The following is a 27709-nucleotide window of genomic DNA, read 5'->3' as shown; positions in this document are numbered from 1 at the left end:
AAATGTATTGCTGATACTGTAATAACTGGTAACAAAAAGCAGTCAATTCTTAGACAACTGCCGCTTTTTTCTTCTTCGCAGGAAGTATTCCAACCTTTGCCACTTCCACCAAGTCTATTTGTGGCCTTCATCACACTCAGTAGATGATCTTGCCTCTTTTAATGAGAGAAACAGAGGCCATCAGCATGACCCTTCTTATCTTCAACCTTTTTACCTACAAATTTATCTATATTCACAGCCATCCCAACTGCCTTTCCTCCTGTCTGCAAGGAAGAAAAAGGTGTATCTCTCACACTTGTTCAAACTTCTTTCTGCCCCAAATCCCATACATTTCCACAGCCTCATTGATGGTACTCTTCAACTGTCCATTCTTTTTCCTACAATCTTTAGTCCTTCAATCTGGTGACTTTTTTCCCCTCAGCTTATATGCATGCCTCAAGCCTCAAAAAAATCCCCCCCCCCCGATCTTTTTCTTCCCTTGTTTTTTAAAGTTTTTATTTTATACTGGACTGTAGTTGACTTACAATGTTGTGTTAGTTTCAGGTATACAGCAAAGTGATTCAGTTATACATATATCTATTCTTTTTAAAATTCTTTTCCCATTTAGGTTGTTAAAGAATACTGAGCAGACTTTTCCCCCTCAATTCTTTATTCCTCCACCTGGTGCTACTGTCCTCTTTCATGCTTTAAGTTGACATTCACAATCTTCATTTTCTTGCTTTCTTTTTATTTGCTAAGTCATAATATTTGGCTTCTACTCCTACTTCTTTATAACCCCCTTAAATGTTGCTATTTTATCATATTTAGTACTTGGCTCCCTTTTATTCTCTCTGAATTTGCAGAACTTTTTCACCCAAATGTTCACCCAAATGTTGTTATATTTATAGCTTCAACCACCATCTATATGCTGATCACCCCAAATTAAAAAGCTAATATCTTTCCTGGATAATTCCACTTAGATGAACTACAGGTACCTCAAAATTAACATTTTAAAACCAAAATCATAAGACTCCCACCGAAGAACACCTAATTTTCCATTTAGGTTAGTGGAACTTTGACCCAACAAACTACTATTTAAGAGAAACACGGGAGTCATCCAGCTTTTTCCTGCTTCCCTATCTAGCACTTTAATTTGTAAAGTATACTTCTTAAAAATTCCTAAAATCGATCTCCTATTCTCTATTCTTATTACAGTGCATTATCTGAGGGCTGGCTTAGACTACTGTTATCCCTGCTTCTAAACTTACCCCTTTCTATCTTTCCTTCATATTGTAGTCAGAAAGATTTCTCTAAACAGAAATCTGATTCTACCATTCTCTGGTTAATAAAACTATAAAACCATTCAATGGATTGTAGAAATTAAAATAAAACTTATGTATAATGTAATATAAAGGAAAAATGTATAAGTAACAAAATTACACACAAAATCTAAGCATAAAAAATCCTAGATGGGGCTTCCCTGGTGGCGCAGTAGTTGAGAGTTCGCCTGCTGATGCAGGAGACACGGGTTCATGCCCCAGTCTGGGAAGATCCCACATGCCGCGGAGCAGCTAGGCCCGTGAGCCATGGCCGCTGAGCCTGTGCGTCTGGAGCCTGTGCTCCGCAACGGGAGAGGCCACAACAGTGAGAGGTTCGCGTAACGCAAAAAAAAAAAAAAAAAAAAAAAAAACCTAGATGGAAATATATCTAATTGTTGACATTTGTTGTTTTGGGATAGTTAGGTATGATATGATTTAAACTTTTATCTTTTTACCACTTCCCTCAATATTCTAGTAGCAATAATAATAACAACTAATACATAGTGCTAATTGTGTGCTAGGCCCTGTTCTACGTTAAGTCTTTTAACTCTCATAACAAGTTTATTACTCAGGTGTTGGTATAGGGATCTAAATCCCTATTACAAAATTGAAACACAGACAGGTTAAATAACTTGCCCCAAATTAAAAAGCTAGCTGGTACTGGAGTCAGGATTCAAACCCCGGTAATGCTAAATTAATTGTAATGAGCCTCTATAACATTTCTAAAAAACATTTCTAAAATATTTCTAAAAAATATCCTAAAATATGCTTTTAAAAAAAATTTAACAGCGTCACATCTTCTAAAAAAGTAAATTAGAAACTACTAAGAATGCGTGAGTACAAGGTTATCACAATTTGTTTTTTATTTTTCCAGTCTCTTCTCCTAACTCCAGCTACATCCTATGATGTTCAGCTTCCATGATATGCCAAGCTCTCTGTTGCTTCTGGTCACTCATGAATGCCCTTCTCTCTGAAATATCCCCTATTTCTCAGTCCCACTTACCTATATAACCTCTACTCACTCAAAATTTAGTTTAAATATTACTACCTGACTTTCTTATATACCATATTATATATTCTAATAGTGCTACTTTGTATCTTCTGTATTTGTCTTCACTGATTGCATAATATTCTATCCCTGGAAAGAACCATCATTTACTGGGCTATTCACCACCAATATTTTAACTTCTACAATTTCACAGTTACCTAAAAGATAGCTTCTACTTAAAACCTTTCCTTATTCCTTTCTCAAACAAGGCAGAATATAGGTTAGTTATCAAAAATTTCTACCTGTGTAGTGGAAGGGGCTTGATCTTGGGTTTTTCAGAAGCTGAGGAGAGCGTTTTAATCTGAGGCTTGGCTGTTGGTGATGTTTCCAAATCTCGGCTAAGCTCGGCTTCAGTTTTCTTAATGAATTCATCATATGACTAAGTTTAGAAAAATCAGAGGAATCACTACACAGAATTTTTTAAACTATCTTAAATTATAAAATAGTATATTTTATGGTAAAATATTCAAACCGTAAAAAAGATATAAAATTCTTTCTCCCTGCATCAGTATTATTTCCCAGAGTTCTAAAATCAGTTACTTGTATAGCCTTCTTGAAATAGTCTATGTATAAGCAAGCTGTATAATTGTAATACTAATATCAATTAGGAAATGACAGTCTCAGTCTACAGAAGTTTAATACTTTTGAAGCAATAGTTCAGGCCGTGCCACATTAAAAACTTCTTTAGCTAATTATATAATTATTCTTTAAAGGATGCCTTAATACATTCCTGGTATTTTTAAGAAGTTTAGCCTTCACACTAAGTTTCAATGGCAGTAAGCTTCTTAAGGGGTGAGCACTTCAGGAATACAAATTTCAAGGAGAGAGAAGGGAGTGGTTGGGAGTATGATAATATAGAATTGCAAAAATATTTCTTAGTCATTAGCCATTCTGTAAACAAAACTTTACTAATTTATAATTCTAACTTGAATGAAATCTAAGGGAAGCCCTCCTTCTATTAGAAAAACCTCCTCAGTTTTCTAGCCTAAAATTAATCCCTACTTTTACTTCTCTCACATTTAAGACCACAGCTGTTTTGCTCAACACGATATGTCCAGTACCTATTCACAGTGTCTGGCTCAAAGAAGGCTGAGTGAATGAGCAGATGGATGTTTGTCAACTGCTGCAGTTCCCTAAAACTTAGGCTAAAATCACTATTTTTATAACTATCACCGTCTATGTTACCTTCCTCTGAACTGTCAATGTTTTGATAAACATTGGTATTAAACATATACTACAGCTAGATGATTTGGCTAGCTAGGTATACATAAGGACAATGATTTCTCAGATCTGAAAGCTATACTTATATGAGTGTAGTTCATTTATTAAATATGTGATCAAATAAAATCCAAAAGGTTTTTTTCATATGAACTGCTATGTATTATATATTTCTCTATCATATACTATAATTGTAAAATCTAAATACAGAACTTTCTTTTGCCTTTATTTAAACCGTTTAATAGAATGTTGAATGAGATGGATCTTTTGTATCCTTCTCTAGATATCCTTCCGGGTGACATACCTATTAATGAACTTTTTGGGCAATGCCATTCAATCTAACAGTATTTCATTTAGCTTTCAATGGCTCCACATGACCTATAGCAGTACTTTTAAATCCTGGGCCCCACCCTAGACCAATTAAATCAAAATCTCTGGAAGTGAGCCTGGATATTTGTATTTTTCAAAAAAGCTCCTCAGTTAATTCTAATGTATAGTCAGGTTGAACGCTACAGACCTATACAGGATGAAGTCCAAACTTATCAGTCTGGTTTCTAAGGCCCTGAACATGATCTTTATTTTTAAATTTTGTTCCTCACTACTTTCCAACATGAACTTCTCAGCATGGCCACTGAATCTTAACCACTTTTTCTTACTTCTAAACATATGTGCAAGTTACAATTCCCATTCCCATCTCTGTATTGTGTGCCTGTGTAAACGTCTATCTTCTCCAGATCTGTTAGCAGGTCTATTTTCTATGTGGAAGATAATGTAGTGTAACAGCAGGGGCACAGAATTTGGAATTCGAGCTAGATTAAAATCCTAGTTTTAACACATGTGAGCTGTGTGTCTGTGGATATCATTAATCTCACTAAAACTTAGTTTCCTCATCTGTAAAAGAGGGATAGTAATATCTACACCTTGTTACTTTGAGGATAAAATGAAAAATACGTGTAAAGTAATTAGCTGAGTTTCCAGCACATAAATATGCACCTGATTAATTAATGTAGGAGGACACATGTTTGGTGTTACCACACAAGGATGATTAAAAGAACAGAAATTCTGGCTAAGCATAACAAAGAGCTTTCTAACACTTAGAGCACCTCGAGTCCAACCGATGAAACCAACTGCCTTGAAAATCTGAAATTTGCTATTACTGGAAGTGTCTGGATAGAAGCTGAATGATCAGGTCAGGCCGTGAGAAGGGATTCTTATGATGAGCAGGAAGTTCAGACCGGTTCTATAACGAATGTGGTGTTTAGGAACACTAGGCTGGCAGAATGCATGTAAGCTATAGGGAAGCGACCAGAGGCAGGGACATTTAAGAGGCTATGTAGACAACAGAGGCAGGAGGACATAAGGGCCCCAAATAGCTTGATGGCAGTAGGAATGGAAAGGGACAAGCAAGAAGATTTATGAAAAAAGTACCAATGGGATCTGGTGACTGAATGGATGGGAGAAAACAGAATGAGGAAGACATAAAAACTAGGTTTCCAGACTGGGGTAGGATCAGGGAAGGTTGCTAGAGTTAAGGAAAGTCAAGTTTAGAGTTATTATTTAGGAGCCATTCAAACAGTACAAAGAGTCGTACTAATAAGTCGTGTGGCATGAAACACCACTCCGCTTTAAAAAAAAAAAAAAGGCAGTAACAGTTCCAATAGCTAGGATTATTTATCTAATGGTTCTTTGCTTTAGAGGACACGGATATCAATTTTTCTTTCATAGGCCTAATCTTTCTTCTTTAGAAAAAAACTTATTTTAATACTTTTACTATTTACTTTAATACCTGATATTATAATATTTAACATTTTAATTTAATATTTAATTTAATCTTTCAAGCAAGAGTTTGTTCAGATTTTTTTTTAAAGTTAGGTTAAAATGTGGTACAAAATTAATATTGAAAAATTCTAATCCATTACTTTATTAACAACACTAAAAACATTTCAGGGTTCACATTTATATTAGCCTTGAAATTAAACCCCTTTCTTCTTATTTCTAACCTCCAATTGTTTGATTAGACTGGCTTCTTGGGCTTTCAGTCTTTCCTTTTGCCTTTTTTTCTGTTCCTTCTTCAGTTGGTCCACAACTGATTTTCTTTTCCGCAGCTCATCCTTCAGGGCTCTGATCCTACCTTCAATGTCACTCTGGTCAGATGTAGTTTCTAAAAGAGATACAGAATCTTTTTATTTAACTTAAAAATAAAGCTAACTCAGTAACTATTAATAAAAAGCACCAATGTAAAGTCAATCTAACATTTAAAATTTGAGCTTCAGAAAAAAATTATTAGTGATTTGCATCCTTTCTTTTCCCCTAAATCTCTATGGGGAGGGTGGGTGTCTTCCTATCTGTTTTCACTTTCTAATTGCACTATTTGAAACTGCAAATAAATCTCAAGGTACCCTGTTCTTGATAAGATAAGCAGCTGGAAGTTGAAAAACTTTTGGTTAGTAAACTTTGGACATTCTGCAAGGATTTAGTTCCTGGTGACAAGACAGCCATATTTAACTGTACTTCCTCTTGGTTATTAATAGTAGTTTGATAGTTTTTAAGTCATATTAAAATCAAAGTGGAATTTTAACATTTTAAATTGATTGTGAGTCATCAGCTGATGTCTTAACATCACATAAAAGGAGAGAGAAAAATTATAAAGAAATATACTCTGCAGTAAGCTTTCTTTGGAAGTTCTTAAAATATTTAAAATAACTGAAATGAAACTAGTTAAATCTTATTTTCTTCCCAACAATTCAGACACATATATACACATAAAGTAGATGTCCAGTCATAGCAAAATCATGAAAAAGACATTTCATTGTAAGTGTCATGCATATCTTATAAAAATAAGTATCATTTAAAAACACTGTTTATTTCACTACACATGGAAATTACATAGAAAAAAAAAAAAGACTGTTCCTCACAGCTCCTCCCTGAATCACACAATGGTGTCATTTAATGAGTGAGACATTTAATAGTCTTATAAGAGAAATACTATTGTATACAAATCTGAAGACTCAGATGTACATTACAACATTATATCATAAACAATCAGGTTTTTTCAAGCATTTCAGATTAAACTGCATAGAACTAGTCACAGAATTTATTTTAAAAAGATAATAGTCTTTTTTTGCAATGTGATCTAAATATCTGGATTACAAATAATGACATCTAAGTTCCTGCCACTTTTATGTCCTAACTTAAGGTATACTAGGAAGTTATATCCATCTTATACCAGTAGTCGCATCAGACTGAGCCCTTAGCATGGGCAAAGTTTACTACTTAGTGATCAACACTCATAAAATGAAGTAACAATAAAGGCCATTTTCAACTCAGGATCTATTACTAGTAATCGGTAAGGTGTTTGACACTTACCCATTTCTAGAATTGATGTGAAAATTAAATAAGGTATATAAAGCATGTAGCACAGTACCTGGACTACTATTACAGCTCAGTAAATGGTGGTAGTATTAGTACACATAAAACAAACATTTTTATGTAGCCATATTTTATGTAACATATTTTTTGGTTTAAAACTAAAAAAGGTTGTAGAGATGAGATATCAACTGAATATCCTGCTCATGCTTTCTTTTAATTTCTGAAGAAAATAATCAATTGGTTTCAGGGTTAAAAGACTCTGAACCTTAGCGGTAAGCTTTACAGTGATTTAACTGATGATTCTAGTACAATAATTGGGGGTAGGACTGTAGGCTGGGCAAAAAATTATAATCTTTCTAAAATGAAGTATAAATCCATATCTTTGCATCTTCTACAGCTGTGTATTCTTTTAACTGTGTATTCTTTATGTGCTTCCAAAACTTGAGATGTTACTTTGATAAAATTTTATAGGAGACTACTACACTCCCACAGACTTAGTTTCAACTCTGCCCCCCAAAAGTTTATTTTAAATGAATATATTTTAAAAATTGGATATGTCAACAGTGATTTTTTAAAATAAAAATATCTTTATCATCTATGATTGTGAAGATTTAATAGCAGATGATGAGAAACTTCAAGTTTTAGATGAAAGACCTTGGGAAATGTTTTTATTTTTAAGTACTAAAGAAACGAAAATGCTACAAATGAAGGGTAGAGATTAAGTAAAAGTCTATGAGAGTGAATGGGAATACATTTTATATACGCCCAAATCTAGTATTACAACAGTGTTTATCATCAGTAACATCTAAGAGAATCTCTATAATTTTTTTTTTTAATCCAAGAGACTTTGTAGATTAATGCATTGTCTTTATGAAATTCTCTCCTACAGGGTTTTTTGGAAGGTGAGGGGACAGGGGAAGTGGCAGGTAAATGATACTTCAGTTTGTTGAAACACATCAAGACAGAATAAGCAGATGGACAGAATAACTCAATCAAAAATTAAGTTCGGGGGCTTCCCTGGTGGTGCAGTGGTTGAGAGTCCGCCTGCCGATGCAGGGGACATGGGTTCGTGCCCCGGTCCGGGAAGATCCCACATGCCGCGGAGCGGCTGGGCCTGTGAGCCATGGCCGCTGAGCCTGCGCGTCCGGAGCCTGTGCTCCGCAACGGGAGAGGCCACAACAGTGAAAGGCCCGTGTACCGCAAAAAAAAAAGAAAAAAAAAAATTAAGTTTGATTATCTGACACATGCTGACTGTATTAATTTTGGTTTATAACAAACTCTCCATCACTTAAGTGAGAAAGGTATTATATAACTCCACTACATTAAAATTTACCACTTCCATAAATACTGCATATAAATGATGTCATCATGAATAGGTAGATGGCATTATAGTTGAAAAATCTCAGAGCTGTTTTTCTAAAGCTGTTCTTGCTTAAATATGTTTTACCAATAAAACAGTATCTTATAAATATTATCATTAATCCTTGTTGCATAACTCATGCAAGGATGGTTAAGATATTATTTTCCATTGCTACAGATAGAAAAGATTATCTAATATGGGAAGGAAACTTAAGAGAGTCATCAGTATGTAATAGAGCCATGATGAGAATCCATATTTGCAAGTATCAAGTTTATGTCCACTGACATATTATTCTACTGGCAGTAACTTTTCACCAGAGTACATGAAAGCAAATATATAAAAATGCTAATCACTTGCAACAGATAAATATGACAGACAGGGACTTCCCTGGTGGTCCAGTGGTAAAGAATCTGCCTTGCAATGCAGGGAACGTGGGTTCAATCCCTGGTCAGGGAACTAAGATCCCACATGCCGCGGGGCAACTAAGCTGTGTGCCACAACTACTGAGCTCACGCGCCTCAACTAGAGCCCGCATGCTGCCAACTACAGAGCCTACACGCTCTTTAACCCGTGCGCCACAACTAGAGAAGAGAAAACCTTCATGCCACAACTAGAGAGAAACCTGCACACCACAACTAGAGAGAAGCCCACGCACCACAATGAAGATACCCCATGTCTCAACAAAGATCCCGCGTGCTGCAACTAAGACCTGACACACCCCAAAATAAATACAATAAACAATAAATAAATCTTAAAAAAAAACAATTTAAATATGACAGACAACATTCTTCAACTTTAATTACTGGCTTGATCCAGTAATTCCATTTCTAAGAATTTATTCCTACTGAAATATTCAACAGGGATCTATATAAATGAAGATGTTCATTACAGCATTATTTGAAATATTGAAAATTTTGAGAAAACCTACATGACTATCACTAGGGAAATGGTTAAATAAATTATGGTATACCTACCCTTTGAAATATTATGCAGTTATTCAAAGAATAAAGGAGATCTATAAATATGGGCATGGGGAAAAAATCCATGATTTATTACTGTTTAAAACATTGAAAACAAAGGGGGTACAGAATAGAATCAAAGGTCAAAAAATGAATAGTATTTTTCACTTTTCCTTTACTAAATGTCTACTCTCAAAAGAAAACTGAAAATGAACTCAAAAGACATACACTCAACATGGTATTAATCTTCCTCAGAATCCTACATAAACAAGTATTGTCTGTCTAGATATGCCTCCCACGATCAATGCCTTGAATCAAGTCTTCTAGAGTAAAGGCTGTTTATTCTTTCGTAATCTATATGCCACAGAGATTTACAGTATGATAGAGGTTATGGGAAAACAGATAATGCTCCCCACTGCCATGTGCAGTCTCTTCTCTACTTTTCCTCCCTTTAGTCTTATGCTACCCTGCTCTACCACCTCCTATTTCTCCTCACTGTCATCATTAAATCATTCAAGAAACATTTAATAAATACCTACTATGTGCAATGCAAAGTACCTGCTAGGGCCTGGTGCTACAACTGTTAAAACATAGGACTTTCCTTTGCAGAAGTCTATATTCTAGTAGGGGAAACCTGCTGTGTAAAGTTTGATTACAATTTATGTGTTGCCTGGTATAACAAGTTGAAGAGCAGAGCACTATGGGAACACATAAGCAGTGCCTGACACACACCAAAAATTCAAAGAATGTGTGATGAATAAATGACTATTAACATCCAAGAATATAACAATTTATCATATTGGTGTAATTAGGGATATAATTATCAATGAAAAGCAAAGAATTATGCGATTTAGTCTTGGCAAGAAAAAAGTCTTTACAAATGAAACAAAGAATAACATTTTACCAGCCATACAGTTAGACAAAGCTTATTAAAGAGGAATTCAAATATAGTGCAAAGAAAACTAACTCCTCCTTGTTAGTCTTACCTGACTGTGTCATAGATAATGACTCATCTGACCAACTATAACAGTGTTGATGGGACTTGACGGGTAGACGACATTGTCCTCCAGTTCTATGACTTCCTTTGCTAGACTCCTGCTTTGACACAGATGTGCAGCTTTTAGGAGGTGACTGTTCAAACAGAAAATCAAATGGGAACCGTTTTGTGATACAGTTGTAAAATTCTATTTAAAATTCAAGATACGAACCAGTTGAAGATAATATTTACAAAGAGTTTTAAATAACTTTATGAAATAAAAAGTGAAAAAAGTTTGCAAAATATACTAAGGATAAGATCTTGACTTTTTAAAGGTAGAGAAAAAAGTTATAAAAAAGCATGCTTTTAAAAAATGTTTATAATAAATTATGAGTGATACTTACCCCCTTATTCGTTTTGAATCAGTGATACTTACCCCCTTATTTGTTTTAACTTTAAAATCAGTGATACTTACCCCCTTATTCGTTTTAACTTTAAAAATACTAAATATGGGGGTGCAGATATCTCTTCGACATAGTAATTTCACTTCCTTCAGATATATATCCAGAACTGAATTTGCTGGATCATACGGTAGGTCTTCATTAACAGATGAATGGATAAAGAAAATATGACATACACACACACACACACATGCACACACACAAATACTATTCAGCCATTAAAAAACCCAAACAAACCAGAAATCCTGTCATTTGAGACAACACGGATGGATCTTGAGGGCATTGTACTAAGTGAAATAAGTCAGAGAGAGAAAGACAAATACTATATGATCTCACTTATATGTGGAATCTAAAAAAACCCAAACTCATAGAAAAAGAGATCAGACTTGTGATCAGCAGAGGTGGGGGTGGAGAGGTGGGGGAACTGGGTGAAGCTGGTTGAAAAGTGTAAGCTTCCAGTTATAAGACATATAGGTACTGGGGATGTAATGTACAACATGATGACTATAGTTAACACTGCTATATGGTATATTTGAAAGGTGCTAAAAGAGTAGATCCTAAAAGTTCTCATCACAAGGAAAAAAACTTTTTGTAACTATATGAGGTGATGGATATTAACTAAACTTATTGTGGTAATCATTTCACAATATATATATATATGTCAAGTTATTATGCTGTACACCTTTAACTCACACAGTGCTGTGTGTCAATTGCATGTCAATAAAACTGAAAAAAAATTTAAATATACTAATGTACTACTTTTATGGAAGGAAAGAAGGAGAAATGGAAGCGGGAAGGGAAGAAAAAGAGCATAAGAAGACTGCCCAAATGAGATTATTTATTACAAAGGGTGTAATTTCTACCTTGATATCAAGTGGAAGTGAGAATGTCTGATTTGATTCCTAGCTATCACCACTTCCTATCCCTGTGACTATGGGCAAGTTTCTTAGCCTGCTAAGCTTCAGAGTGGGGCTTAAAATCTAAAGAATTGTTGTGAGGATAATCTACATAAGGCATTCAGCATACTACCTGGCACTTGGTACGTAAACACTCAATAAATATTACTTCTTATTATAGAAGTGACTTTAAGACACACTGAATTTAGGTGGATTCTTTTTTTTAAACACAAAGAGGCTTTAACAATGTTTGTGTTCACTTATAATATTTAATATTGTTATGCTATAAAAAGAAACAAAATTGAACTATTTGTATTGAGGTGGATGGACCTAGAGTCTGTCATACAGAGTGAAGTAAGTCAGAAAGAGAAAAACAAATACCGTACGCTAACACATATATATGGAATCTAAAAAAAAAAAAAAAAGGTTCTGATGAACCCAGGGGCAGGACAGGAATAAAGACACAGATGTAGAGAATGGACTTGAGGACACGGGGAGGGGGAAGGATAAGCTGGGTCGAAGTGAGAGAGTAGCACTGACATATATACACTACCACATGTAAAAGAGATAGCTAGTGGGAAGCAGCTGCATAGCACAGGGAGGTCAGCTCAGTGTTTTGTGACCACCTAGAGGGGTGGGATAGGGAGCGTGGGAGGGAGGGAGACGCAAGTGGGAAGAGATATGGGAACATATATATATATATATATATATATATATATATATATATAACTGATTCATTTTGTTGTGAAGCAGAAACTAACACACCATTGTAAAGCAATTATACTCCTATAAAGATGTTAAAAAAAAAAAAAAAGAAAAGCCACACTGGTGTGGTTTAAGGTCTTATTGTTTCTATTACATGACAAAACAGACTATAATAAGAACTTGTATTGTCTCACATATTATCTTTATTAAAAACTTTAGAAGTTCCTATCCCCTAAATATTAAAAACTTCACAGCATATAATTTTATAACTGCCCCTAAAGCTAAAATTCATATATTTATAAATCTTTAGGAGTCAAGGAAAAGCTTTATTTCTACTCAAATGTCATATAGTATATGTTACAGGTATGGGTGATAGTCAATGCTGTCCTTTAATAGCAAGAATATAACTGTTAATAATATACCTTTCAGGCAGGTTTTTTTCTAAAGAACCTTTAAGATATAAATATATATTAACTTACATGTTTACTAGGCGAGGTAGAAGATTCCAGTTCTTGTGAAAAAACCATTTCTTCAGTAAGTATACTGTGATCTGGACTTCCAGGCTGCTCCTGAACTATAGATTCAGATGGTATATATTCAACAGCAGGGCTGCCCAATTCTTCTGGAATAGAGCTTTCACTGTGTAGATGAGAGTAGGAAGGTATTGGAGATTCTGTTTCACTCACTATTTCTAGAAGAGGGTGAAAACAAGAAAAAGTACACAATCTTGGTCAAGGGACATGTTCATCTGTTAAACTTCACATTTGTTTTCAGCATAATTTCATTAGTTGCATTTAGATATAATTTTTAATCCCACCACTTAGTGAGTCACATTTACTATAATATCCATTAGTCTAAGAATTTTGGCTGCTGCAAACTGAGAGAAGATATCTGTAACATATAATCAGCAATGATAATGACTGACAACCTGAATGTAAAGATGCACAGCAATTACAACTCATATATTCATTTAGAAATGGAATCAATCCAACCACTTTGGAAAGAAATTTGGGAGTATCTGGCAAAGATGAAAACACTCTATGATCTAGCAATTCCACTTCTAGGTATAAATCCTAGATAAATCTTGTAGACATGCAGCAGGAAACATGTACATGGTTACTAGTAGTATTGTTATAATAGTCAAAAACTAAGTAAAATAAGTAAATTGTGGTATATTTATAAACTGAAATGCTGCACAGCAATAAGAATGAATGAACTGCATGCACTGATGGAGATATATTATGAATTTTACTCAGCACTTTCAGAATTTGTAGCACTGCCTTGCCTCTGGAATTTCCTGTCCATTGTGGCCTCTCCTCTAAAAAAACAAATACTTTTGACACTTAACATAAAATTCTTGACATTATACTTGTCTAACCTTAAGAATGTACACTGCTTTCCTTCTTTATCACTATGGATACAATGTCCCACAAAGATTAGGTTATATCACACTTTGGGTCAATACTGATAACATTTGGTATACTCAATTCCAAAAGTATCACTGAAGACTTCGGGCCTGAAATTCATAAAATAAGTTTATTTAGCAAAAGAAATACCTATATCCCAAAGAATGTTTCACTTCAATAAACAAGGATGACCTAACACCTAAAAGCATTTCAGTTAAAAATTTTAAAAGATGTCTTTTTGGAGGGCAATTGCCCCGCCCACTTGGGCAGAGGGAGCCTGTTGAGCTCCCAGGCCTGTCCCCTGTCCTCCAAAGTCCCCCTCCAGGCCACGTAGGTCCTTGGGGGCATAGGAGGGAACGCAGGGAGATCAGGAAAGTCAGTGGGGAGGCACCCTCCCAGATTGGAGGAGCAGGAGAGGACAGGACGGTGTGTGCCCCACGCACTTGAGCCCAGGAAGCCTGCTGCGCTCCCAGTGAGGTACCCTGCCCTCTGAGACCAGGGGTGGGGGGTACACCTGGGTCCCTTCTGTTCCTTGAGCCTAAGCCCCAACCGCCACAGCCCCCAGGGCCTTTTCCAGCCCTGTGGGTCCTGAGCATTGGCCCCGCCCTCCACCCAAACCTCGCCTTTGCTTAGGCCCCGCCCTCCACAGGCAAGGCCTTCCTCCCCCCTACTCCACCCTTTTTTCTTTTCTCTCCTCTTTTTTACTATTGTGGTACTGATATACCTTCCAGGTGTTGATTCATCTATATTTTTATTTTTATATTCTTCCTAACATATCTGTTAGTTTCCTAGTCTAACTTTATTTTTTACTTTGTTACTGTTCTTTTTTTTTTTTTTGCTGCCCCAGGCGGTTTGTTGGATCTTGGTTCATGAGCCCGGGGTTGGGCCAAAGCTCTTGCGGTGGGAGATTTGAGTCTGAACCATTGAACTAACAGAGAACCTCAGACCCTAGGGAATATTCATCGGAGTGAGGTCTCACAGAGCTCCTCATCTCAGCACCAAGACCCAGCTCTACCCAACAGCCTACAAACTCCAGTGTTGGAAGCCTCAGGCCAAACAACCATTAAGACAGGAACACAATCCCACTCATTAAAATTAAAAAAAAAAAAAAAAAAAAGGAGATGGGAAGAAAATACGTCACAGATGAAGGAGCAAAGTAAAAACCTACAAAACCAAATAAATGAAGAGGAAATAGGCAATCTACCTAAAAAAGAATTCAGAGTAACAACAGTAAAGATGATCCAGAATCAGAATGGAGGCACGGATTGAGAAAATACAAGAAATGTTTAACAAAGATCTAGAAGAACTAAAGAACAAACAGAGGTGAACAACACAATAACTGAAATGAAAAATACACTAGAAGGAATCAATAACAGAATAACTGAGGCAGAAGAATGAATAAGTGAGCTGGAAGAAAAAATGGTGGAAATAACTGCCAGGAAGCAGAAGAAAGAAAAAAGAATGAAAAGAATTGAAGACAATCTCAGAGATATCTGGGACAATACTAAATGCATCAACATTCGAATTATAGGGTTCCCAGAAGAAGAAGAGAAAAAGAAAATATTTGAAGAGATTATAGTTGAAAACTTCCCTAACATGGGAAAGGAAATAGTCACTCAAGTCCAGGAAGCACAGAGAGTACCATTCAGGATAAACCCTAGGAAAAACACACCAAGACACATATTAATCAAACTAACAAAAATTAAATTCAAAGAAAAAATATTAAAAGCAGTGAGGGAAAAACAAAAAATAACATACAAAGGAATCCCCATAAGGTTATCAGCTGATTTTTCAGCAGAAACTCTGCAGGCCAGAAGGGAGTGGCAGGACATACTTAAAGTGATGAAAGAAAAACCTACAACCAAAATTACTCTACCCAGCAAGGATCCCATTCAGATTCGATGGAGAAATCAAAAGCTTTTCAGACAAGCAAAAGCTAAGAGAATTCAGCACCACCAAACCAGCTTTACAACAAATGCTAAAGAAACCTCTCTAAGTGGGAAACACAAGAGAAGAAAAAGACCCACAAAAGCAAACCCAAAACAATGAAGAAAATGGTAATAGGAACATACATATCGATAATAACCTGGAATGTAAATGGATTAAATGCCCCAACTAAAAGATACAGACTGGCTGAATGGATACAAAACAATAAGAGCCATATATATGCTGTCTACAAGAGACCCACTTCAGACCTAGGGACACATACAGACTGAAAGTGGAGGGATGGAAAAAGATATTCCATGCAAATGGAAATCAAAAGAAAGCTGGAGTAGCAATACTTGTATGAGATAAAGTAGACTTTAAAATAAAGACTGCTACAAGAGATAAGGAGAGACACTACTTCATGATCAAAGGATCAATCCAAGAAGAAGATATAATAATTATAAATGTTTATGCACCCAACATAGGAGCAGCTCAATAAATAAGGCAAATGCTAACAACCATGAAAGGAGAAATTGACAGTAACACAATAATAGTAGGGGACTTTAACACCCTGCTTACACCAATGGACAGATCATCCAAATAGAAAATAGATAAGGAAACACACACTTTAAATGACACAACAGACCAGATAGATCTAACTGATATTTATAGAACATTCCACCCCAAAGTGGCAGAATACACTTTCTTCTCAAGTGCACACGGAACATTCTCCAGGATAGATCACATCTTGGGTCACAAATCAAGCCTCGGAAAATTTAAGAAAACTGAAATCGTATCAAGCATCTTTTCTGACCGCAATGCTATGAGGTTGGAAATCAATTACAGGAAAAATACTGTAAAAAACACAAATACATGGAGGCTAAATAGTGTGCTACTAAATAACCAAGAGATCACTGAAGAAATCAAAGAAGAAATTAAAAAATACATAGAAACAAATGACAATGAAAACATGACGACCCAAAACCTATGGGACACAGCAAAAGCAGTTCTAAGAGGGAAGTTTATAGCAATACAATCTCACCTCAAGAAACAAATATCTCAAATAAACAATCTAACCCTACACTTAAAACAACTAGAGAAAGAAAAACAAAGAAAACCCAAAGTCAGTAGAAAGAAAGAGATTCATAAAGATCAGAGCAGAAATAAATGAAACACAAACGAAGAAAACAAGAGCAAAGATCAATAAAACTAAAAGTTGGTTCTTTAAGAAGATAAACAAAATTGATAAACCCTTAGCCAGCCTCATCAAGAAAGAAAGGGAGAGGATGTAAATCAATAAAATTAGAAATGAAAAAGGAGAAATCACAACTGACACTGCAGAAATACAAAGGATTATAAGAGACTACTCCAGACAACTATATGCCAATGAAATGGAGAACCATGAAGAAATGGACAAATTCTTGGAAAGGTACAATTTTCCTAGACTGAACCAGGAAGAACTGGAAAATATAAACAGACCTATCACAAGTAATGAAATTGAAACCATAATTAAAAGTCTTCCAGCAAACAAAAGTCCAGGACCAGATGGCTTCACAGGCGAATTCTATCAAACATTTAGAGAACAGCTAACACTGATCCTTCTCAAACTCTTCCAAAAAATTGCAGAGGGAGAAACACTCCCAAATTCATTCTACGAAGCCACAACCACCCTGATACCAAAACCAGAAAAAGATATCACAAGAAAAGAAAATTCAATATCACTGATGAACATAGATGCAAAAATCCTGAACAAAATACTAGCAAACAGAATCCAACAGCACATTAAAAGGATCATACACCATGATCAAGTGGGATTTATCCCAGGGATGCAAGGATTCTTCAATATACACAAATCAATCAATGTGATACACCACATTACCAAATTAAGGAATAAAAACCATATGATCATCTCAATAGATGCAGAAAAAGCTTGTGACAAAATTCAACACTCATTTATGATAAAAACTCACCAGAAAATGGGCATAGAAGGAACCTACCTCAACATAAAAAAGGCCATATATGACAAATCCACAGCAAACATCATACTCAATAGTGAAAAACTGAAAGCATTTCCACTAAGATCAGGAACAAGACAAGGATGACCACGCTCGCCATTCTTATTCAACATAGTTTTGGAAGTCCTACCCATAGCAATCAGAGAAGAAAAAGAAATAAAAGGAATACAAATTGGAAAAGAAGAAGTAAAACTGTCACTGTCTGACGATGACATAATACTATATGTAGAAAATCCTAAAGATGCCACCAGAAAACTACTAGAACTAATCAATGAATTTGGTAAGGTTGTAGGACACAAAATTAATGCACGGAAATATCTGGCATTCTTATCACCAACAACGGAAAATCAGAAAGAGAAATTAAGGAAACACTCCCATTTGCCACTGCAACAAAAAGAATAAAATACCTAGGAATAAACCTGCCTAAGGAGGCAAAAGACCTGTACTCAGAAAACTATAAAACACTGATGAAAGAAATCAAAGATGACATAAACAGATGGAGAAATATACCATGTTCTTGTATTGGAAGAATCAATAATGTGAAAATGACTATACTACCCAAAGCAATCTACAGATGCAGTGCAATCTCTATCAAACTACCAATGGCATTCTTCACAGAATTAGAACAAAAAAATTTTACAATTCGCATGGAAATACAAAAGACTCTGAATAGCCAAAGCAATCTTGAGAAAGAAAAATGGAGCTGGAGGCATAAGGCTCCCCAACTTCAAACTATACCACAAAGCTACAGTAATCAAGACAGTATGGTACTGGCACAAAAACAGAAATAATCAATGGTACAGGATAGAATGCCCAGAGATAAACCCACGCACTTATGGGCACCTAATTTACGACAAAGGAGGCAAGAACATACAACGGAGAAAAGACAGCCTCTTCAATAAGTGGTGCTGGGAGAACTGGACAGCTACAGGTAAAAGAATGAAATGAAAACACTACCTAACACCATGCACAAAAATAAACTCCAAATGGATTAAAGACTTCAATGTAATACCAGACACTATAAAACTCTTAAAGAAAAACATAGGAAAAACACTCTTTGACATAAATCACAACAAGATCTTTTTTGACCCACCTCCTAGAGTAACGGAAATAAAAACAAAAATAAACAAATGGCACTTAAACTTAAAAGCTTTTGCACAGCAAAGGAAACCATAAACAAGACAAAAAGACAACCCTCAGAATGGGAGAAAATTTTGCAAATGAAACAACAGACAAAGGATTAATCTCCAAAATATACAAACAGCTCATGGAGCTCAATATCAAAAAAACAAACAATCCAGTTAAAAAATGGGCAGAAAGGGCTTCCCTGGTGGCGCAGTGGTTGGGAGTCCGCCTGCCGATGCAGGGGACATGGGTTCATGCCCCAGTCCGGGAAGATCCCACATGCTGCGGAGCGGGTGGGCCCATGAGCCATGGCTGCTGAGCCTGCGCGTCCGGAGCCTGTGCTCCGCAGCGGGAGACGCCACAACAGTGAAAGGCCCGCATAAGGCAAAAAAAAAAAAAAAAAATGGGCAGAAGGGGCATCCCTGGTGGTGCAGTGGTTGAGAATCTGCCTGCCAATGCAGGGGACACGGGTTCGAGCCCTGGTCTGGGAAGATCCCACATGCCGCGGAGCAACTGCACCCATGAGCCACAGCTACTGAGCCTGCGCATCTGGAGCCTGTGCTCCGCAACAAGAGAGGCCGCGATAGTGAGAGGCCCACGCACTGTGATGAAGAGTGGCCCCCGCTCGCCACAACTAGAGAAAGCCCTCGTGCAAAAATGAAGACCCAACACAGTTAAAAATGAATAAATAAATAAATAAATTTATATTTTAAAAAGTCTGAAAATTAATGAAACATTCATTTCTTAAAAAAAAGGGCAGAAGACCTAAATAGACATTTCACCAAGGAAGACATACAGATGGCCAAGAGGCACATGAAAAGATGCTCAACATCACTAATTATTAGAGAAATGCAAATCAAAACTACAATGAGGTATCACCTCACACCAGTTAGAATGGCCATCATCAAAAAATCTAGAAACAATAAATGTTGGAAAGGGTGTGGTGAAAAGGGAACCCTCCTGCACTGTTGGTGGGAATGTAAATTGATACAACCACTATGGAAAACAGTATGGAGGTTCCTTAAAAAACTAAAAATAGAACTACCATACGACCCAGCAATCCTACCACTGGGTATACACCCTGAGAAAACCATAATTAAAAAAGAGACATGTACCACAATGTTCACTGCAGCACTATTTACAATAGCCAGGACATGGAACCAACCTAAAGGTCCATCGACAGATGAATGGATAAAGAAGATGTGGCACATATATACAATGGAATATTACTCAGCCATAAAAAGAAATGAAATTGAGTTATTTGTAGTCAGGTGGATGGACCTAGAGTCTGTCATACAGAATGAAGTAAGTCAGAAAGAGAAAAACAAATACCGTATGCAAATGCATATATATGGAATCTAAAAACAAAACAAAACAAGGAACTAATGAACCTAGCTGCAGGGCAGGAATAAAGAGGCAGAGGTAGAAAATGGACTTGAGGACATGGGTTGGGAGGTGAAACTGGGCCAAAGTGAAAGTAGCACTGACATACATACACTACCGAATGTAAAAGAGCTGGCTGGTAGGAAGCAGCCGCATAGCACAGGGAGATCAGCTTGGTGCTTTGTAATGACCTAGGGGGTGGGATAGGGAAGGGGGTAGGGAGGCTCAAGAGGGAAGGGACATGTGTATGCATATGGCTGATTTGCTTTGTTGTGCAACAGAAACTAGCACAGTATTGTGAAGCAATTATACTCCAATAAAGATCTATTAAAAAATGATACATTTTTACATTGTGAATGAGTAGTATAATCAGAATGGTTGAATAAATAAGGAAGGAATTTTTAAAATCCTCAAGGATATTCATCTACTCCAAGATAGAATGTGGGTAAAATTTTAAACGGCTTAAAAAATGATTTTAGGTAGTAGGGAAGAGAAGAATCCTCTACATTCCTGCTTTATACCCCTTAACATATTTTATTTTTATTCAGTAAGTAACATACACTGATTTTAAAAGTTCAGACAGTATAAAAGTTGTATAAAGAAGAAAATGAATGTACCACCACCTCCTGAGAGAGAACCACTGAAGAAGCTTCTCCAATCTGATGTCTTTGCGGAAGAATTCATTTTGGAAATCTTCATTTTTGGCCCTTGACCTTATTTTTGAAATTATAAAAGTAGTACATGAATGTAGTTGAAAAAACCCAACAAAACAAAACTTCAAACGGTATAGAAGGACGTAAAGTGATTATTTCACATGATCCTCTCCAACCACTTTCAGCTGTCCAATTTCCACACCTCAAAGTAAACCACTGGCAGTCAGGTATGATTGGTGTGTGTCTTTCCAGACCTCTTCCTATACTTCCTGACTTTTGAAAAATTTATTCTTTTAAAATTGTGGTTAAAAAAAAAAAAAGGGATTTCCCTGGTGGTCCAATGGTTAGGACTTGGTGCTTTAACTGCTGTGGGCCCAGGTTCAATACCTGGTTGGGGAACTAAGATCCCCACAAGCCACGCAGCCAAAAAAAAAAAAAAAAAAAAATTGTGGTAAAATACATATACATAAAATTGACCATCTGGAGCCCTTTTTTTTTTTTTTTTTTTTTTTTTTTGCGGGGGGCTGCATTGAATCTTCATTGCTGTGCACAGGCTTTCTCTAGTTGCGGCACATGGGCTTCTCATTGTGGTCGTTTCTCTTGTTGCAGAGCACGGGCTCTAGATGCACAGGCTTCAGTAGTTGCAGCATGTGGGTTCAGTAGTTGCGGCACGCAGGCCCTAGTGTGCGCGCGGGCTTCAGTAGTCGCAGTGCGCGGGCTCTAGAGCACAGGCTCAGTAGTTGTGGCACATGGGCTTAGCTGCCCCACGGCATGTGGGATCTTCCACGACCAGGGGTCGAACTCATGTCCCCTGTACTGGTAGGTGAATTCTTAACCACTGTGCCCCCAGGGAAGTCCCTGGATCACTTTTAAGTATACAGTTCAGTGGCATTAAGTACATTCACACTGTTGTGGTTGTGTGACCATCACTTCCGTCCATCTCCAGAACTTTTTCACCTTCCCAAACTGAATCTCTGTACTCATTAAATAATAACTCCCCATTCTCTTCTCTCCTTAACCCCAGCATCAACCATTCTACTTTCTGTCTCCATGAATTTGTACTCAGGTACCTCATATAAGTGGAATCATACAATATTTGCCCTTTTATGATTGGCTTACTTCACTTAACATGTCTTCAAAGTTCATCCATGTTAGTACATGTTTCAGAATTTCCTTCCTTTTTAAGGCTAAATAATATTCTACTGTATGTATATACCACGTTTTGTTTATCCACTCATCTGTTCCTAGAAACTTGGGTTTTCATCTTTAGGCTATTGTGAATAATACTGCTATAAACATGGGTGTACAAATATCTCTTTGAGAACTTGTTTTCAATTCTTTTTGGTATATACCCAGAAGTGGAAATTCTAAATCATATAGTAATTCTATTCTTAATTTTTTGAGGCACTGCTTTACTATTTCCATAGCAGTTACAACTATTTTACATTCCCACCAGCACTGCACAAGGGTTCCAATTTCTCCAAATCCTCATCAACATTTTTTTCTTCTGTCTTTTTTGATAACAGCCATCCTAAGAGATGTGAGGTAATATTTCACTGTATCCCTGACTGCTGAAGACAGAGTTACATGTCAGTAGGAGTCTAGCAACATTTGTACGCTTTTTAAAAAATATGGACTATAGCAGTCAATCTTCAGCACTTCTTTTAAAATATACCCTATATAATGTGACATAAAACGAAATGGAAGAAACACCAAAACTTTTTAAAATGTATAATCTGCAGGTGTTGTCCAATATGGTAGCCATCAGCCTCATGTTGCTACTTAAATATTAAAATTAAATAAATTCAGTTTCTTAGTTCTACTAGACAAATTTCAAGTGTTTAGTAGCCATTGAAAAAAATCAGGCTTTGGAAAAAAGTCTCAGAGTTCTTTCCTGAACAATATTTTATAATGCTTTATGAAAGAAAGGTATATGGCTTAAATAAACTCCTTAACAATGGACATGTCATGTTTCTTGGAGCCCAAGCTTATTTTTAATCCCTCACTGATATTTGATAAATTTCCTGCCACATGAGTTCTTGTCACCCAAGACAGAACCCAGAAAATGAAATTTCCAGCCTTCCTTGCTGGGCATTGGAACTTAGGCATTGAAATCTGGTGTCTCCAATCTGATGTCCCTGTAGAAGATTTCATTTTAAAATTGAGTATCCTGAAGAAGGCGGCTCCATGTGGACTCTAATTTAGGTGGCTTTTGGTAGTGACAGTGGATTTCTCAGTGGTTGCAAAATTGAGTCCCTGGTGCAGAAGTGGCATGAGTGGGGAAATGATACAAAATAGCAGTTTTCTTTTTTTTTTTGGCGGAAAAAGAAAGCGTGGCTTTATTCTTTGCCAGGCAAAGAGGGAACACCAAAACAGCAGTTTCCTTCAGGGCTCTGCTGAGTAGCTGCTAGAGCAGTTTTCTCAGCAGGCCAGTTCTGTGGTGTGGTTTTAGCACTGCTCCTAGAAGCTCGGTGTGGAGCTGGCTCTCCAGTCATCTCAAAAATTCTATGAGCCATAAAATACACAGCCTTTAGTAAGTTACTTTTCTGCTTGATCTTAGTCAGCTTCAGCTATTGCAACAATGTGCCCTGAGGGGTACACTGTCATTTCATTATAATGTATTTTCTTCTTTTTCTTAATTTTTCTTTTATTTATGTCATTTTAGCTCATTAAATACACTATTCCTAAACCATATTTGATGAGATTAAAATTGCCTTCGTTTTATCACATTTACCCAGTAACACTTTCTATGATTACACAGGCCAACAGTTCCTGACAAATGGAGGCTTGAACAACAACAACTAGTCTTAATTTGCCTTCCAGGCATAGTCAAAAATGTTTTCTACTTCTGTTACAGCCCATGATGAAACCTGAGACACTGAATCTCTTTTCTCGGTCCTGTTAAATTTCCTTTCAAGAAGGAGTAGTCTGCAGCAGAATTTGACGCTACAGAATGAGGATGTGGAAGTTGACACAGAAGTCAGCCTCTGCTGAATAAACTGAAGAAAAAAGGAACACTACAGATGAACTATATTTATTGCATCATTGGTTTTCTTTATGTACCACTTGGTATGTATAGCTAAATAATATATCACTTAGTTTTGTTTGCTTTGAATTTTCTATAAAAGAAATCAAACTGCTTGCAGTCCTCTGTGATTTGTTCTAAGATTCTTGTATGTTGATTTGTTTAGCTGTAATTTTTTCTTCTTTACTGAGCATGATATAATATGTAAATACACCACAATTTATTTATCCATTCTCCTACTGATGTGGGTGGTTTCCTTTTTTCCCTGCTATTTCAAATACTGCTGCTACGAACAATGTCATATATATCTCCTAGTATAAATATGTATACATATCTATATGTATATCTCTCTCTATATGTATACTTATATATATATATAAGTACAGATAGATATATTTATATCAATCTATTATCTATCTATGTAAAAGTTCTCTACAGCAGGGCATCCCTGGTGGCGCAGTGGTTGGGAGTCTGCCTGCTGATGCAGGGGACATGGGTTCGTGCCCCAGTCCGGGAGGATCCCACATGCCGCGGAGCGGCTGGGCCCGTGAGCCATGGCCGCTGAGCCTGCACTTCCGGAGCCTGTGCTCCGCAACGGGAGAGGCCACAACAGTGAGAGGCCCGCGTACCGAAAAAAAAAAAAAAGTTCTCTACAGCAGTGGCTTTCAGATTTTTTACCTTAATCATAATATATTTAACCTATGTGTGACATAATGATATTTTCTATTTTATTTCAACTTTAAACAATGCTGACTAAATGGATTTCAATCCACTAAATGGATTTCATACATCGCAAATGGGGCAACCCACAACTCGAAAAACACTGCTGTAAGACAGCAGTCCTCATACATTTTGGCCTCAGTGAACACTTTACACTCTGAAAAAGTACTGAAGACCCCCAAAAGCTTTAGTTTATATGGTTATAGATACAGTTATATCTATCAATATTTACAATAGAAATTAAAATGGAAAATATTTATTAATTTATTTAAAAATAACAGTAAAAAACCTATGTTACAAACGACATTTTCTAAAATTCAAAATAGCTACATTTTTAAAAAAGTTTAGTTGAAAGGAGAGAAACTATTTTACATTAAATTAAAAACTTTAATGGCTAGCTTAACAGAAGACAGATTCTCATATCTGTTTCTGTATGCAATCTGTGGCTATATGTTGATTTGGCTGAAGTATATGCAGAAAATCTGGCCTCACACAAATGATACATAATTAGAAAAGGGAAAAGTATTTTAACAGTATTTACAGGTAATTGTGGATATCCTTTTTTAATGCCACACCAAAAGTGGACAATTGGTAGTTTCTTAAATGTTAAGCTGTAATGTGGAATCTGAAACCATATCTGTGAACTTTTCATAATCTGTTCCATTAAAATCCATTGGCCTGTCTTGCAATTTATTTATTTTTTTTTAACATCTTTATTGGAGTATAATTGCTTTACAATGGTGTGTTAGTTTCTGCTTTATAACAAAGTGATCAGAGATATATATATATCTATATATATCTATATCTCCCCATATCTCCTCCCTCTAGTGTCTCCCTCCACCCCTATCTTGCACTTTAAATGGATCTTTTATCCATACTTGATTTTCTAATCATCACGGGACATTTGGAAAATATTGATTCACTGAGTTAGGAAGATCTTTTCAAATATTGGCACATTTTATCACACAATATGAAAAGATGACTTTGATATCATTACTCATACCAGGAAAGTCTTTAAAGTATTGGAAAGCTGTCAAGCTCACAGTAGGGGAAACAGCATTTCTAAAAGCCTTAAATCTTCACTTGAAAGTTTACATTTTATTACCGACAATAAACACTATCAGTTGTTTTTCTTAAAGAGTCAGAGTTGCTTCATGTGTTTCTGAAACATTGTTTGCAAATACTCAAGTCTGAATAACCATATTTTGTTAGTCATTTAAGTAAAAATGGTACTACATGAAAAAATTGCTAGTTCAGCTTGCAAACCAAACAACTGTAGTAAGTGCTTTTCTTCAGGATAACCATCATGCTTTGGCAAACACAAGTGCTTTATGAATATTTCCCATTCGTCACATAGAATATTAAAAAGATATGTACTCAAAATTGAGATTCAATAAATTAATATTTAAATTATCTAAATATTTAAATTAAAATTACATAAAATGTAAGAATGGCATGTTTTTATGGTGAGTACAGGGTGGTGAAGAATTCAATGACTATTATATGATTTGGTGCCACTGCCTTGATTCATATTAAGGCATCAGCAATTTTACCCACCATTATTTTTATACTACCAGTGTAATGCTGACACAGTGAAAAAGGCAAACAATATGTCAGTATTATTCAGACCTTCTGAAAGGATCTCAGAGACCATGGACCATACTTTAAGAACCATTGCTCTAGGATTTATACTTGGCAATGGAATTGCTGAACTGTAGGACATGTGTACCTGGCTTTATTATTTTTATCATTTTATTGATTATTTTTAATGCCTCGCCTTTCAACCTGTTTTTCAAACTAGGTTTAACAATTAACACTCATACCAGCAGTTCTTTGTTCCACCTACATACCAACAGGTTTGATGGATTTTTTTAAATGGGGTGAATGATGGCTCCCCAAAAGATGTGTCCATGTCTCAACCCCCAAAACCTGTGAATATAATCTTATTTGGAAAAAAGGTCTGCGGATGTAATTAAGTTAAGGATCTCAGGATGAGATCATCCTGGATTATCTGGGTAGGCCCTAAATTCAATGACAGGTTTCCTTGTGAGACAAAAGAGAAGGACAGACATGTAAGAGAAGACTGTGTGAGACTTAGTTAAGCAGACACGAGGAATGCCTACAGCATACCACCAGAAGCTGGAAGAAGGAAGGAAAGAACTGTCTTCTTGACCCTTCAGAGGGAGCACACAGTCCTGCCAAAGCCTTGATTTTGTACTTCTGGCCTCCAGAAGCGAGAGAATAAAAAAAAGTTTTAAGCCACCAAATTTGTGGTAATTTGTTATGGCAGCCCTAGGAAGTGAACACAGGCATGCAATGGTATGTCTTTATGGTTTTTATGCTCTGATTACTAATGAAGTTGAACACCTTTTCATATGTTTACTGACTGGAGTTTCTTATTTGTGAACCATTTGCTCTTTTGCCTGTTTTTTTTAATGTGGTTGTCATTTTATTATTGATTCATAGCAGTTGCTTACATATTCTTATACTATTCCTTTGTCACTCATATGTATTGCAAATATCTTATTCTGTTTTACTTTCTTTATATGTATTAATGAACAGAAATTCTTAATTAAAGTGAAATTTATCAATCTTTCCCTTTATGATTTTTGTCTTGCATAACGTTAAAGAAATCTTTCCCTCCCCCTGATGTCATAGAGATATTCTCTTATATTGTCTCTAAAAGTTTTATAGTTTAAATTTCACATTTACACCTTTCTCCCTCCTTGAGATCGATCTTTTTATACTGTCATGTAGGGACCCAACTTTATTTTTACCTCGCACAAAATTTATTGGAGAGTCCCTCCTTTATTCACTAGTCTCCTAAGTTACCTGTGTCAGAAGTCAACTTTCCATATATGCACAGATCTTTTTTGAGCTATTTGTTTCATAATCTATTTGTCTCTGATAACAAATATCATATTGTCTTAATTATTATACTCTTAGAGGTGTTGAAACTGGTAAGTTCCTGCATTTTGTGGTTCTTCTTTAGGAATGTCTCTGCTTTTTGGTCCTTTGCTCTTTCATATAAATTTTATTTTATTTTTATTTATTTTAATAAATTTACTTATTGATTTATTTTTGGCTGCATCGAGCCTTCGTTTCTGCGCACGGGCTTTCTCTAGTTGCAGTGAGTGGATGCTACTCTTGGTTGCGGTGCGTGGGC

The 27709-nt window shown here is 36.1% G+C and overlaps 1 protein-coding gene across 5 annotated transcripts in view; it reads right to left on the bottom strand.

Moving 5' to 3' along the window:
- The window catches only part of CEP350 (centrosomal protein 350), a 139219-nt gene that overhangs the window by 26221 nt on the left and 85289 nt on the right, over nt 1-27709 (bottom strand). For all 5 annotated transcript variants that reach the window (XM_060034913.1, XM_060034929.1, XM_060034944.1 and 2 more), the window contains 4 exons: nt 12770-12981; nt 10239-10383; nt 5565-5725; nt 2589-2725 (listed from right to left, as the gene is read on the bottom strand). In XM_060034913.1, the coding sequence (XP_059890896.1) occupies nt 2589-2725; nt 5565-5725; nt 10239-10383; nt 12770-12981 (655 nt within the window). The remainder of the gene's footprint in view (nt 1-2588; nt 2726-5564; nt 5726-10238; nt 10384-12769; nt 12982-27709) is intronic.

The sequence above is a fragment of the Delphinus delphis genome, chromosome 1, assembly GCF_949987515.2.
Source record: "Delphinus delphis chromosome 1, mDelDel1.2, whole genome shotgun sequence".
Classification (NCBI taxonomy): domain Eukaryota; kingdom Metazoa; phylum Chordata; class Mammalia; order Artiodactyla; family Delphinidae; genus Delphinus; species Delphinus delphis.
The sequence above is the reverse complement of the archived record's forward strand: the minus strand, read 5'-3'. Positions and strand labels throughout refer to the sequence as shown.